Genomic DNA, 14020 nt, shown 5'->3' with positions numbered 1-14020 from the left:
CAAACATTTCAGTGCTAGGCATAACTATAGAAAATAGATGAAAAAGACTATTAATTTTTAAAAGATTTTAATAATTTCCATGACTCTTCCCGAGTTAAAAATAAAAGTTCCAAAAGGGGTTTTTCACAGTGAGAAGAACCAGTTTTGATTCCCAAAAACCTTTTAATGAGCAGTTCTTAAAAGAACCATATTTTCTTAGTGTGAAGAATCTTTTGATAATCTAAAGAACCTTTTGTTGAATAAAAAGTTTCGATGGATGGTAAAGGTTTATTGTGGAACCACTGATGCCAATAAAGAACCTTTATTTTTAAGAGTAATAATCACACTTGTAAAATACCCTCATATATATTGGCAGTTGTTGAGGGAATGAATTGAGGGAATGAATATAGAATCTTCTTATTTTATTGTTTTATTTTTATTTTTACTTTTTTGTGTACAGATACATGTCTACTCTATTTTTATTCCAACAACAAATGTATATTTCTACCTCATAAAATATTTTAAAGCTAGGCGTAACTATGGAAAATAGCCCATTATAAAAAAAGACTATTCAGTTTGAAAGATTTTATTAATTTCCATGACTTTTCCAAGTCTAATAATCACACTTATAAAATACCCTCATATATCCAGGTTTTACATACAACTGGCAGTTGTTGAGAGAATGAGAACAAAAGAAAATGGTTAGAAAATGGTTCATTATATAAAATATTGGTTCATTATATAAAATATTTCGGAGGCATAACTATAGAAAATATTACTTTTTTACTACTTTAATACTACTTAATTTTTTACATTTCCATGACTTTTCCAAGTCTAATAATCACACTTATTAAATTCCCTCATAAATCCAGGTTTTACATACAACTGGCAGTTGTTGAAGGAATTAATATATCAGCTTACATCTTGATTTTTAACTCATATCTTATTTTGAAACATTTTTAAGCATTTTTATGTAAAGATACGTTTACACTATTTTATTTTTTTCCAAAAATGTATATTTCTACCTCATAAAAATCCACAGCTAGGCATAACTATAAAAATGGTTCATTATAAAGATTGTATTAATTTCCATGACTTTTCCAAGTCTAATGATCACACTTGTAAAATACCCTCATATATCCAGGTTTCACATACAATTAGCAGTAGTTGTTGGAATTAATATATCAGCTTACATATTGATTTTTAACTCATATTTTTTTAGAATTTTTAAGCATTTTTGTGTAAAGAGACATGTCTGCACTATATTTATTTATTTATTCATTCATGCATTCATTTACTTATTTATTCCTATAATGTATATTTCTACCTCATAAAATATTTCAAAACTAGGCATAACTATAGAAAATGGTTCATTATAAAGATTTTACAGTCCATGTCTACACTATATTTTTTTCCCCCCCAAAATGTATATTTCTACCTCGTAAAATATTCCAGAGCTAGCCATAACTACAGAAAATAGTTCATTACAAAAAAAAAACTATTACTTTTTTAAAATATTTCATAAGTTTCTGACTATGACTTTTCCAAGTCAACACTTGTAAAATACCCTCATATATCCAGATTTTACTTACAATTAGCAGTTGTCGAGGGAAAAAAATATGTCAGCTTACATCTTGATTTTTAACTCTTATCTTTTTTATTTTTTTTTTTATTTTAATTTTTGTAAAGATATGTTTACACTGTTTACAAATTTGTTCCCCAAAAAAATGTATATTTGAAGAGCTCAGATGCAAAAGCCTCTAAATCCATCTGACGTATTTAAAATGGGCATTTCTTTCTGGCTACTTTGTATAGGATTCTTTGTAAGTACTGATTGGGCTGAGGCTGGAATTTAGCGAGTTTGAAGTAAAAGTATTTGATGGACGTATACTGTCGGTCAGGAGCATTCACTCAGTATCATTATCTCATTTTTGACCGAGATGCCTTTTAACTGGTTTTGCATCTGAACTCTTCATTTCTACCTCATAAAATATTTCAGAGTGAGACATAACTACAGAAAATGGTTCATCATAAAGATTTTATTAATTTCGATGACTTTTCCAAGTCTAAAAATCTTTTTTAAAACCCTCATATATCCACGTTTTACATACAAATGTCAGTTTTTGAGGGAATGAATGTATCAGCTTGCATCTTGATTTATTTATTTACACTTTAGATCATCTTTTGCCCCTCTTGGAAGATTGATGAGGCCTCCTAGTGGGTCCTGTTTCCCTATTTTAGAACCACTGGTCTAGATAGGCTAATTAAATTTCTTCACATCTGATTTAAATAGTCCCATGAGCTGTACTTTCCAAACAGATTAAAATCTATATTAGATTTGAAGTACTAATGGTAACGCTTTACATGTAATAATGTATTAACTAACATGAACGAACAGTGAACAACACATTTATTACACTATTTATTTAATTATTAATTAACGTATTGCGAATGTTATTAATAACTGAGCATGTGATTAGAATTTCCTTTTGACGTGAACTATTATGCCATTTTTCTACGTGATACTAGTTATTCCAGTCCCGGGGGTTAATGTCTGCTAGTGATTAATTTAATTATTTATTTATTTATTTATTTATTTTGATTTTTTTTTTTTTTGTGGTTGGAAAACACTGAATGAATTTTAAGGCTAAAAGCACCGAGCGCGTCATAAGGGGGCTAAACCCCTTATTATTCTGAGACACATTTCAGCATGTGGTCTTTTCCCTCTTTAAAATGTACGTTTTATTCAAATGATCAAGGCCTGCTAGAGCACGTACTGTAAACATTACAAAAACAAAGCGAGAGTCTCTGCTGACAGAACTCATGTCTGTACGGCTGAGCAGCAGAACCTTGCGTACGCTTGGAAATCTCGCGACATCTGCGTGGAGCACTAAAGCGCCGCTGTGTCAACACCCCGCGCTCACATCCCTTCTCAGCTGACGCTGCCTGCCGAGAAATTCAGACTCCTGCGATGAGGTGAGACCACGATCGTTACAGCCATGTTTAGACACGTTACAGAGCCATTTCGATCATATCATATACTAAACACAGCATTCTTTTAATGGCGTGTGCTCGAATCACAGGCGAGCCTTGAAATCACAGACATGAGTAGCTTCATGACTTCCCATGGAACAAAAAGTGCTCAGGCATGTTTTTGCACTTGCTCTAGATTTGACTTCATATCTTCATTTAGTCAATGAAAAAACAATCGACACGCCATCACCCGAATCAACCGAAATCAGCTGCATAGTAAAAAGTATGTATGGATGAATGGCTTAGGAGGAGTTTTCGCGGATAAGCTCGAATGTTTGCAGCTTCCTCCCACAGTCAGAGATGGTGTCAAAGAGCTGCATTGTGTCCAGCTGAATGTGAGGGGTCGCTTTTGCCTTTGAAATTAACATGAGAGCATGGCCAGTGTGTAGCAGTGAGTTTTCGGAATAATAATTCACCCAGTGGGAATAAATAAATAATGATGAATCAAAAAACCTACACGTGTTGTCAGCTCGTAAACGTTTATTTCAGCTTTTGAGTCACGCTACTACGCACCCGTATTTAGTTTGTAGACAACATCAGTGTGTGCAGTTATAGTACAGTTACGAAATGAGCCGATAGCTGTGCGTTATCAGCCGCTTAAGACAAATTATCAAGCCTAACTTCACGTTTCTGCTTCTGCGATACGATTATGTGGAAAATGACTGTGTTTACTATGCAACTGTGTTGACTTCCTGTCTCTGCGCGTTCTGCAAGTATTATAATAATCGTATAAATATTTAATGTCTGTGTATTATTTGGTGAGTAGCCTGTAAACCCCTTCAGGGTGACATGAGACCCCTGTGGCAAAATAACCCTTGCCAGGGGTTACATTGCATTACTTAATAAATCAGTTTGAACTACAACACCCTCATGCGTTATGTAAGGGATAATGTACAGTCAGCTGTTATTACAGTCAAACAAACCCTGAAGGGATTAATTTTGTGATAATAGCCAGCTGGATGGATATATCTGCCAAAAAGAACATGAAATAGAATTGTATTGGAGTGTTTATCTTAAAGCTTCCAAGAAGAAAAGATCTGAGATGTGAAGTAAACACTGTGTATTACAATGTGATGTTAATTACATTATTAATAGGCAAATGTTACTTTTCAAGTTCAAAGCTGGAATATAGTGCACATTTGGTTATGTAAGGGATAATGTACATCCAGACGGTTGTTACTGCAGAATAAAGTCCAACAGGCTTATAATGTTGTAAAAGACTGAAGCGCTTTATTTTGTGAAAACAACCAGCTGGATGTACATTGTGCTATTTATTACACGGCTGCTTGCCATTAAAGGAAGTGCATGAAACATTGATCCGAGTTGAAATATTTAAACGCAAAGCTTTCATGAAGAAAGCTGTTGCGTAGCAAAACGTTCAAACTAGATGGATAGTGGCCGTGTGTCTTTAGTAACATCGTGATGACTGATTGGATGCAGTACATGCACACTTAGGTTTTGTTTGTTAAAGGAGAAGTCCACTTCCAGAACAGCAATTTACAGATAATGTACTCACCCCCTTGTCATCCAAGATGTTCATGTCTTTCTTTCTTCAGTCGTAAAGAAATTGTTTTTTTTAAGGAAAACATTTCAGGGTTTTTCAAGATTGTGCCCCGAGTTTGAACTTCCAAATTGCAGTTTAAATGCGGCTTTAAATGATCCCAAATGTGGTTGTAAACGATCCCAGCCGAGGAAGAAGGGTCTTGTCTAGTGAAATGAACGGTTATTTTCATTAAAAAAAATACAATTTAAATACTTTTTAATCTTAAACGCTCGTCTTGTCTTGCTCGCCTTGAACTCTGTGTATTCTGGCTCAAGACAGTTATGGTATGTCGAAAAACTCTGATGGTATTTTCTCTGTCAACTTCAAAATTGTCCTATATCGCTGTTTTACCTTTAAGGGTGTTTGATCTTCCATGCATGTTCACTTTGCAAAGACTGGGTTAGAACTTCTGCAGCGATGTAGGACGATTTTAAAATGATTTGTTGAGGGAGAAAAAAATTATCAAAGTTTGTCAACATACCCTAACTGTCGAGTCAGAATACACAGAGTACAGGGAGAGCAAGACAAGATAAGCGTTTCAGATTAAAAAGTATTTAAATTGTATTTTTTTAATGAAAATAACCGAATGTTTAACTAGATAAGACCCCTTCTTCCTCGGCTGGGATCATTTACAACCGCATTTGGGATCGTTTGAAGCTGCATTTAAACTGCATTTTAGAAGTTCAAACTCGGGGCCCCATAGCAGTCTATTATATGGAGAATAATCTTTAAATGTTTTCCTCAAAAAACATAATTTCTTTATGACTGAAGAAAGAAGGGCATGAACATCTTGGATGACAAGGGGGTGAGTAAATTATTTGCAAACTGTTGTTCTCGAAGTGGACTTCTCATTTAACCAATTAGCCTATACAATTTAGATGTTGGATAACCACCAAACTGGTCCTAAAACAGCCCAATTTTTACCTGCAAAATCAAATTCAAAACCGCTCAGTTGGGCAGAAACCTGCCCAATCTGGCAACACTGACAGAAGCATGAACCTCATTGCTAGATGATGCACAACAAATGTGACCATGGACCAAAACCAATCATAAGGGTGAATTTTTTAAAATTGAGATTTATACATCATCTGAAGGCTGAATAAATAAGCTTTCCATTGATTTATGATTGTTAGGACATGACAATATCTGGCTGAGATACAACTATTTGAAAATCTGGAATCTGAGGGTGCTTAAAAAACCTAAATACTGAGAAAATCACCTTTAAAGTTGTCCAAATTAAGTTTTTGGCAATGCATGTTACTAATCAAAAATTAAGTTTTGATATATTTATAATAGGAAATTTACATGTTTACAATGTACAAATCTTCATGGAACATGATCCTTACTTAATATCCAAATGATTTTTGGCATAAAAGAAAAATCGATAATTTTGACCCATACAGTGTATTGTTGGCTAATGCTACAAATATACCTGTGCTACTTATGAATGGTTTTGTGGTCCAGGGTCACAAATAAAAACAATATTTGTTCTAAAATCAGCTCAAGAATATTAGACATGTTACATCTCCAACAGCTGGACAGAACCATAGCCTGAAAGGAATAAAATTAGTAGTCTGTGCCCATCGTTTTCTGTGAAGCCTGTCAACTCCGATGGCGCAAAATCTGCTGACTGACTTTAAGAAACTAGCATTGATTTCAGACTGTAAATTGGGACAGAAGTCATATAGTGTATTCCAGCTGTTAGCAAACACATCTCTGCAGTGTATCATGACATTAAAATAGCACTGTTGTCATGGTGAGTGGAGAAATATATAGTTTTGCTGTCGTTATACAAAAATATTTGACTGCTCAATCAGGATTTACCAATTTGAAAGAAATGTAACTGCTGTGTCATTTAAGGAGAATATAAAATGTTACTTTCTGTTGCATGAAAAGAACCACAGTATTGCAAAACATTGAAACGACTTACTCTTGACTTCCCTTTTCTGATTTGTTTTCCTCTACTTCAGACTATGATGAATGCAGTCTGGGCTGTCAATTGTGTAATGGAGTTGAGGTGAGAATGGCACTTTCTCAGTCAAAATCGGCCAAAATGGGAAAGTCGAGACTGTTTCGCATTTTTATGATTGTGGGCGCCGTCTTCATGATCCTTCTCATAATCATATACTGGGATGATGTGGGGGCCTCTAATTTTTACCTGCACACCACCATCTCCGGGCCCCATCCGTCCCGCCTTTCTCCGCAGAGCCGTCGTGACCCTGAAAAGAAAGTAGAGGAAGACAAAGAGAGCTCTTTTTTGACGGACATTGATGCTTTTGTCAACCAGTTTTTAGAGGGGACCGCAGACCCCACGGAACAAGTAAGAGGAGAACCGCCCCCTGGAGACCCTCACAATCAGTCCTCTGAGAAATCAGAGGAAAAATTCGTCCCGAGGCGAGAGTGGAAGATCCACCTGACGCCAATTGACCCTGAGAAGAAACAAAGGCAGGAGAGTAGAAAGCAGCTGATCCAAGATGTTTGCAGTAACAGAAGTTATTTTGACTTTCCCGGAAAGAACAGGACTTTTGACGACATACCCAATAAAGAGTTGGATCACCTCATTGTGGACGACAGGCATGGGATAATTTACTGTTACGTTCCCAAGGTGGCCTGCACAAACTGGAAACGCATCATGATCGTCCTGAGCGAGAGCCTGTTATTGGACGGCGTGCCCTACCAAGACCCTCTAGATGTTCCTCAGGAGCTCATCCACAACAGTAGCCTGCACTTCACCTTCAACAAGTTCTGGAAGCGCTACGGAAAGTTCTCACGGCACCTCATGAAAATCAAGCTTAAGAAATACACCAAGTTTTTGTTCGTCAGGGATCCTTTCGTACGCCTGATTTCTGCCTATCGCAACAAATTCGAACAAGAGAACGAAGACTTCTACAAAAGATTTGCAGTTGTTATGCTGAAAAAATACAGTAATTACACAGATCCGCCGGCTTCGGTCGTGGACGCCTTTGCTGCTGGGATTCGACCGTCTTTCTCGAATTTCGTCCAGTATTTATTGGATCCTAACACTGAGAAAGAGATGCCTTTTAACGAGCACTGGAGACAAATGTACCGTCTGTGCCATCCCTGCCAGATAAATTACGACTTCGTGGGGAAGCTGGAGACCTTAGATGAGGACGCTGAGCATTTGTTGCGGATTCTCCGCGTGGACAATGTCGTCGAGTTCCCGCAAAGTCATCGCAACCGAACGGTCAGCAGTTGGGAGCAGGATTGGTTTGCCAACATACCATTGGAGTACAGAAAAGAGCTGTACAGGCTTTATGAAGCCGACTTTAAACTGTTTGGATATTCCAAACCAGAGAAGCTGTTTAACGTGTGATATGCTGATCGTCAACTTTACTGGGGTGCTGACAAGATTTTCACAGCACAATAAACGGCAATAGGAGTTCCTGCTGCTTGGTTCTGAAAGTGCGGCTCTTTCACATAATGCTGTTTATGAAGGCTCCTTCAAATGATTTGTGTCCAGAAGATCAATGTTTGGCTGGCTAGCATGGTCGAGTTAAGTCAAGGGTGTTCAATCCTGTTCTTGGAGGGCCACTGTCTAGCAGAGTTTATCTCCAACCCCAGTTAAACACACCTGAACCAGCTAATCAAGGTCTTACTAGGCATACAAGAACAGGGGGGCCCAAACTTGATGAGTTTAGATCCACTTTGCTTTAACACACCTTCTGAGAAGTTTCCAGCATGCCTAGTGAGAACTTAATTAGCTGGATCAGGTGTGTTCAGGACCGAGTTTGGGCATCCCTGTACTAGAAACTTCAAGGCAGGTGTGTTGAGGCAAGTTGGAGCTACACTATGTAGGACAGTGGCCCTCTAGGACCAAGTTTGGACACCCCTGAGTTAAGATACCATGACTGAATCATCTGCTTCCAAAAAGCATCTTTCTCCATTGACAGCTAAAAGTGTGGTGCCCCACACATGACATCAGTAAAAAAAAGAAAAGAATAATTTATTTTCACAACTGAATTTGTTTACTCATTTTAGTAATTGTGGCCGCGTTGTACTAATTTGTTCCCTTGTTAAATTGTAGCCACAATTTAACTCAGTTAAAATGAGGGAATGAATTAGTACAACCTGGCTACGATTTAACTAAAACAAGTGGACAAATTAATACGTAGTCATGATTTAACTAAATAAAATGAGCAAATAATTTAGTAACAAAGTGGCCACAATTCAAAAATAAAACAAGTGAATGAATTAGTCCATCATGGCCATGATTTAAAAGGATAGTTCACCCAACAATGTAAATTCTGCCATTAATTACTCATCCTCATGTCGTTCCAAACTCGTTTGTTCATCTTCGGAACACAAATTGAAGTATTTTTGATGAAGTCCAAGAGCTTTCTGACCCTGCATAGACAGCAAAGTAACTGACATGTTCAATACCCAGAAAGGTAGTAAGGACATCATTAAAATAGTCCATGTGACTTCAGTGGTTCAACCTTAATTTTATGAAACTGCGAGAATACATTTTGTGCACAATGCAAACAAAAATAACTTAATTCAACAATTCTTTTCCATGTCAGTCTGACGCACATTCATGAACCCATGCGTGCGTCTTCCTCTGTTTGTGAACAAGGTGCGGTGCATCCGGGTTCTACATCAGAACACGAAAAAGAAGAAAGTTTTGAATAAAGCTGTTATTTTTTTCTTTGCACACAAAAAGTATTCTCATAGCTTTATAACATTATGGTTGAACCACTAGCTAAGTTTCCATCCACCTATATTTAAAAAATGTTTAAAGTGCACATAAAAAACATATGCGCTCAACTAAGTAGGACTCATTTGTGATCCCGTAAAACTTTTAATAAATTCCCTAATCCGCATCAAAAAAATGTGACTTTGTTATGGGACAGCATAAATGGACCAAACAATGGACAGATCTCATTGCACAGCATCTGAAATGCAAGTTTTGTCATTCTAAAATGCTTGAGAAAAATCTCATCAAAGTACTTAGTTGATTAGTTATAATCAACTCCCAGAACTGCGTTCCCAAACAGCATGGGCCAAAAATAAGATGATAAACTCTGAAGCTCATAATTTATTGTAAACAAACATTATTATATACAGTGCCTTCCCCTATTAGGAAAGTTCACTTTGAACGCATTATTTCACACATTTTCTAGGGACGTCTATCACCATCGCACATTTGTAGAAAGCTATGTAAAATTAATGCAAGTTCAACTTTGAAAAAAATATATCTCAAGACTTTATGGTGGGTTTTTTCCTCCATCCCACTGCATCTCATGTTTTTAAATGAAAAAAGTACTCTGTGTTATTGGCTTTCGGTTCTTTGTATTAAACTCTTAAATATATACATGATGCTGTTTTGTTTATAGTTGTTAAAGCAACTTAATTATAATTAGTTCATAAGCATTATTTTAAACATTATGCACTTTTTCACAGTTATTTTATTGCTTTGAATAATTTTGCATTAGTAATATTTTGCTCAATGCACCCTCATGTGGCCTCAGGAGAGAAGCCAAAAGCTTTTTACCTCAACTGAAATTATGCATTTTAAATTTGAAGACAATTTGAATTTTGATAAAAATTGTAAAATTCAAATTTAGTTTTTCAGCCACTTTATTCGCATATGTTTTATGCGATATTTCAATTTTGCGTATAAGTTAAATTTATAACTTTGGATGGAAACATAGCTACTTTGGAAATTGTCAGTTGCGTTGCTGTCTATGCAGGGTCAGAAAGCTCTTAGATTTCATCAAAAATATCTTAATATGTGTGCTGAGATGAAGAAGGTCTTACGGACTTGGAACAACACAAGAATGAGTCATTAATGACAGAATTTTCATTTTTGGGTGAACTATCCCTTTAATTAAGGAGTATAACAAGGCCACAAATTAATACGTTTTTTTTTTGTGTGTGTGTGTGGCCAAAATATGTCATTTTTTTCCTCCATGTCTCGTACATACAAAAATATTTGTAATTCGCAAGTATTATAGTGGATATTTTTCCAGTGCCTTTTTTTCTGAAATTATATTTTGAATGCTCTTAAACGTATACTATAAATGTGGTTATTTGGATTTTTTTCTGGTCTGCTGCCTTTTACGTCACGGCTCATTATAGTCACTAGAGTTTGATGCAGTCAGCCAGTCATCATTGCCATGATCTTACAGCTCAGTTAATTGGCTAAAATCATGCCGCAAGTAAAGATGCCCGATAAGTGATGGAAAAAGCATGAAATACATTGCTTACCATGTTACTGGCTGCACTTCAAAAAGACCAGTACAACAAACTTGAAATTTTACTTCTGTGTTAAAATTTACCCTGTCCTGAGGGTAATGCTGTAGCTTCATGCTTTACAGACTGTGGTTCAGTGCGTCGGGGGAACGCGGATGCGAGTCATGTGAAAGAGCCTTTAGGTCTTTGTGGAGCTTGTGGGCATTGAAGGTTATACTGTAGTGAATATACATTCCTTGCACACAGGTTACATTTCCTCAGTCCATTTCCCAGTGTCCCATTAAATGTGTTACTGTTATTTGTATGGACCTCATGGACAATTTGAGAGACATTTTGATGGTAACCTACTCAAAGAAGCCTGCACAATTTTCTTTTTTTGATATTCTCAACAGTGTTTTGAAACAGAAACAAACTCATCACCTCATTAGTATTATTCTTATAATGTGGATGGATGTGATTGATGTCCCAGCAAGAGACTTTTGTCCCTCAGTTTTAAGTTGTATAGTTGGATGTTTTACTTAAATAGCCACCAAACTAAAATATCACAAGAAATTAAAAATAAAGTATTGTACATTTAGCAAGTGCACATATTAGAGTATTTTAGAATATTTTTGTAACCTTTTACAGTTAAATGTGAAAAGTGAAGGCACTTTTGTCCTTAAAAAAAAGCTACATAATATTTTAAAATGCAAGCAACAGTTTTAAATTGTTTTCTTTTGGAATCGTAAAGGGATCACTGCTTTTACAGCAGCTTATTTTCTTTGACATGGCAGATTTATGTGTCTGTTCATTTTTTTATTTTACACAGAAACCTCAGTCTTTGTTTCCATGGAATTTTTTTTTTTTTTTTTACACATGGATTTTTTCAATGTTTTAAAGTAGTTTATGGTCCTTTTATTGCACAAAATTGCCAGTGTTCTGCATTGAAGCAAGTAAATGGAGTAACACATCAAAAAGATATTTCTTTGTAATAGAGGCTGGAGTATTCAGATTATGGCCTGCTCTTTTTGAGGAAATCTTGCCTTTCATCATTTGGTCCTTTTATTCTATTAGTGTGTAGCAGGGACTGGATGAGTCCTCTGATCTGCAGCATGCTATAGATGTTAGCATGTGTGCCTTGCGGTCCTTCATAAATATGCATTTCTCATGAATATTGTAGCAGATTAAATTTAGAGTTTTTTTGCTCTGTTAGGTTTAGTTAGAGGGTAAAATAACGGCCTTGTTTGAGTATCGTTAGGAGTATAAATGCAGGTACAGGGTATTTATTTCTTACTTAGCAAGAGTGATTTGGTGTAATTGCTTTAGTCCGGCGTTGAAGCACAAATGTCAGTATTGTTTATAGTTTCTCCTCTAGTCACGAGTTGAACATGGGCATGTGCAAAAGAATATTTAAGGGTTTATTAGGGTCATTTTTACAGGTTTTTTTTTTTTTTATATCAAGAATGTGTTTCATTTACTTTCCATCATGTTTTTGTGCCGCATTTTGCACATTTGATCACGTGTATAAAATCGATCTCTAAGGCAGTGAGAGATGGAAGGATGGAAGAAAGTGGATTAGATTGTGTATTGTAGTAGGGAATAATACTGTGGAGCACAAGTGTAGCATGATTGTTGTGAAAGTGACGGGCCAGAGGAAACGGGATGTCCCAGTTCTGAATTACCGCACTGTTGGGCCCATTCGGTAGCAGTGCCTTTGGAGAAAAGTTTACATTAAAAAAAATATTTTTGTAAGCGAGTCTCTGACTTGCAGTTAAAACAATCAAAGCTCCTAAGAAAAAAAAAAAGAGTGTAGTTGTGCTTAATATGTGTTGCATCATGGAAAAGATCAAATTTGTGGCCACACTTATGTCTGTGCTGTCGAGATGTGTCAGATCCAACTTTATTATTTCATAAACCACAAGTTCTTTTACATGGAAAAAGTTTTAATACATGTGTGTGCAGTTGCCTATGCTGTTGATTTTCTGTTTCAAGACGGGGAGCTGTTTTGTATACATTTGGTGCCACGTTGTACAAAGAAAGATGTTATATTGTTTAGTGATTGTTTTGATGCCAATGTTAGGAAAAAAAGTTTTTTTTTTTTTTGTTTTTTTTTTTTAACCTGGCGTACTTTTCAGTCATAGGAATTTCTTAGTTGCATGAAATACGTTCAGGAGATCATGCTGAGAACAAAAGGGAAACATTTGTTACATAAAATCAGGTCTTAGCTTAAAAGTGTGTTCTTGACATTTGGTTTGCTTTTTTTCCCCTTCGGGCAATGTACATAGCTCTTCTTTTATTTATTATGGTATTATTTAATGCTTCAATTTCAAAAGAGAAAAAAGTTCAATAAAGTTCAATGCATGGTGCAAACACTGTAAAACTGTCATCTGTGCATTTATTTGTTTTTAATAGAAATGCTGTTCATTTCTAAAAGAACTGTGTTTATTCAGTAAAAAAGTGCTGCTGATGGTCATCCTGACTCTAAACACACTGCCCTCCAAAAGTTTGGAAACACCCCTGGCAAAGTGTGGTTTTGGATGATATCAGCATAAATCCTTAGCATTTTTTGGTGCAAATACATTAAAGTAACTTGACATTATCATCGAAGACCAGCAATAATAATTTTCATTTTGATTACATAATAATGGGAATATATACATGTCAAAGTCAGACATGCCCCTTTACCAGCTGTGATGCCTGGTTACTGGTTTAAACTTGGAACAGGTTTTTAAAAGATTTTTGGGTCAGCACACCTTAATAGCTTCAACAATTGATTGCCAATTAAGTGTAGAATACACTTAATTGAAACTGTAATAGCTGCTAATGGTGGATATTTTGATGAATTGAAAATTTAGTTTTTTTCTTGTATAAACTGTTTATTTAATAAAATATGTTTTTGTAGTTTGTGTTGTCCCTTATCAGTGCAAAATTATAACAAATTAAAAAGGATTCATGCCAATATTGTCCAAAACCCCACTTTTCTAGGGTGTTTTCAAACTTTTGGAGGACAGTGTACACATTTATATAAGTGTATATATTTATGTCAGTGTAAATTATGGATTAGGGATACATGTTAAAATTATATTCAGAACAGAATAAATAAATTAAATAAAATGCTAGAAATTTAACTAACTCAAATGTGTAAGAAAGAAAGAATAAAATATGAAATATAAAATATTTAAAATATAATTTATTCCTGTGGTTTCAAAGCTGAAATTTTAGCATCATTACTCCAGTCACATGATCCTTCAGAAATCATTCTAACATTCTGAT

General features: G+C 35.5%; 1 protein-coding gene across 1 annotated transcript; it reads left to right on the top strand.

Annotated features, from left to right (window-relative positions):
- Positions 1 to 2820: 2820 nt before the first annotated feature.
- Positions 2821 to 13127, top strand: chst12a (carbohydrate (chondroitin 4) sulfotransferase 12a). Its single transcript, XM_051106179.1, has 2 exons — positions 2821 to 2955; positions 6526 to 13127. Exon 2 carries the CDS (start codon positions 6579 to 6581, stop codon positions 7887 to 7889), a length of 1311 nt encoding a protein of 436 aa, XP_050962136.1. The 5' UTR covers positions 2821 to 2955; positions 6526 to 6578; the 3' UTR covers positions 7890 to 13127.
- Positions 13128 to 14020: the final 893 nt, after the last annotated feature.

Source organism: Labeo rohita, chromosome 3 (assembly GCF_022985175.1).
Source record: "Labeo rohita strain BAU-BD-2019 chromosome 3, IGBB_LRoh.1.0, whole genome shotgun sequence".
Classification (NCBI taxonomy): Eukaryota; Metazoa; Chordata; class Actinopteri; order Cypriniformes; family Cyprinidae; genus Labeo; species Labeo rohita.
The sequence above is the reverse complement of the archived record's forward strand: the minus strand, read 5'-3'. Positions and strand labels throughout refer to the sequence as shown.

Excerpts from the sequence above, each read along its gene's own strand:
- chst12a (XM_051106179.1), top strand. The coding sequence starts at position 6,579 with ATGGCACTTTCTCAGTCAAAATCGGCCAAAATGGGAAAGTCGAGACTG.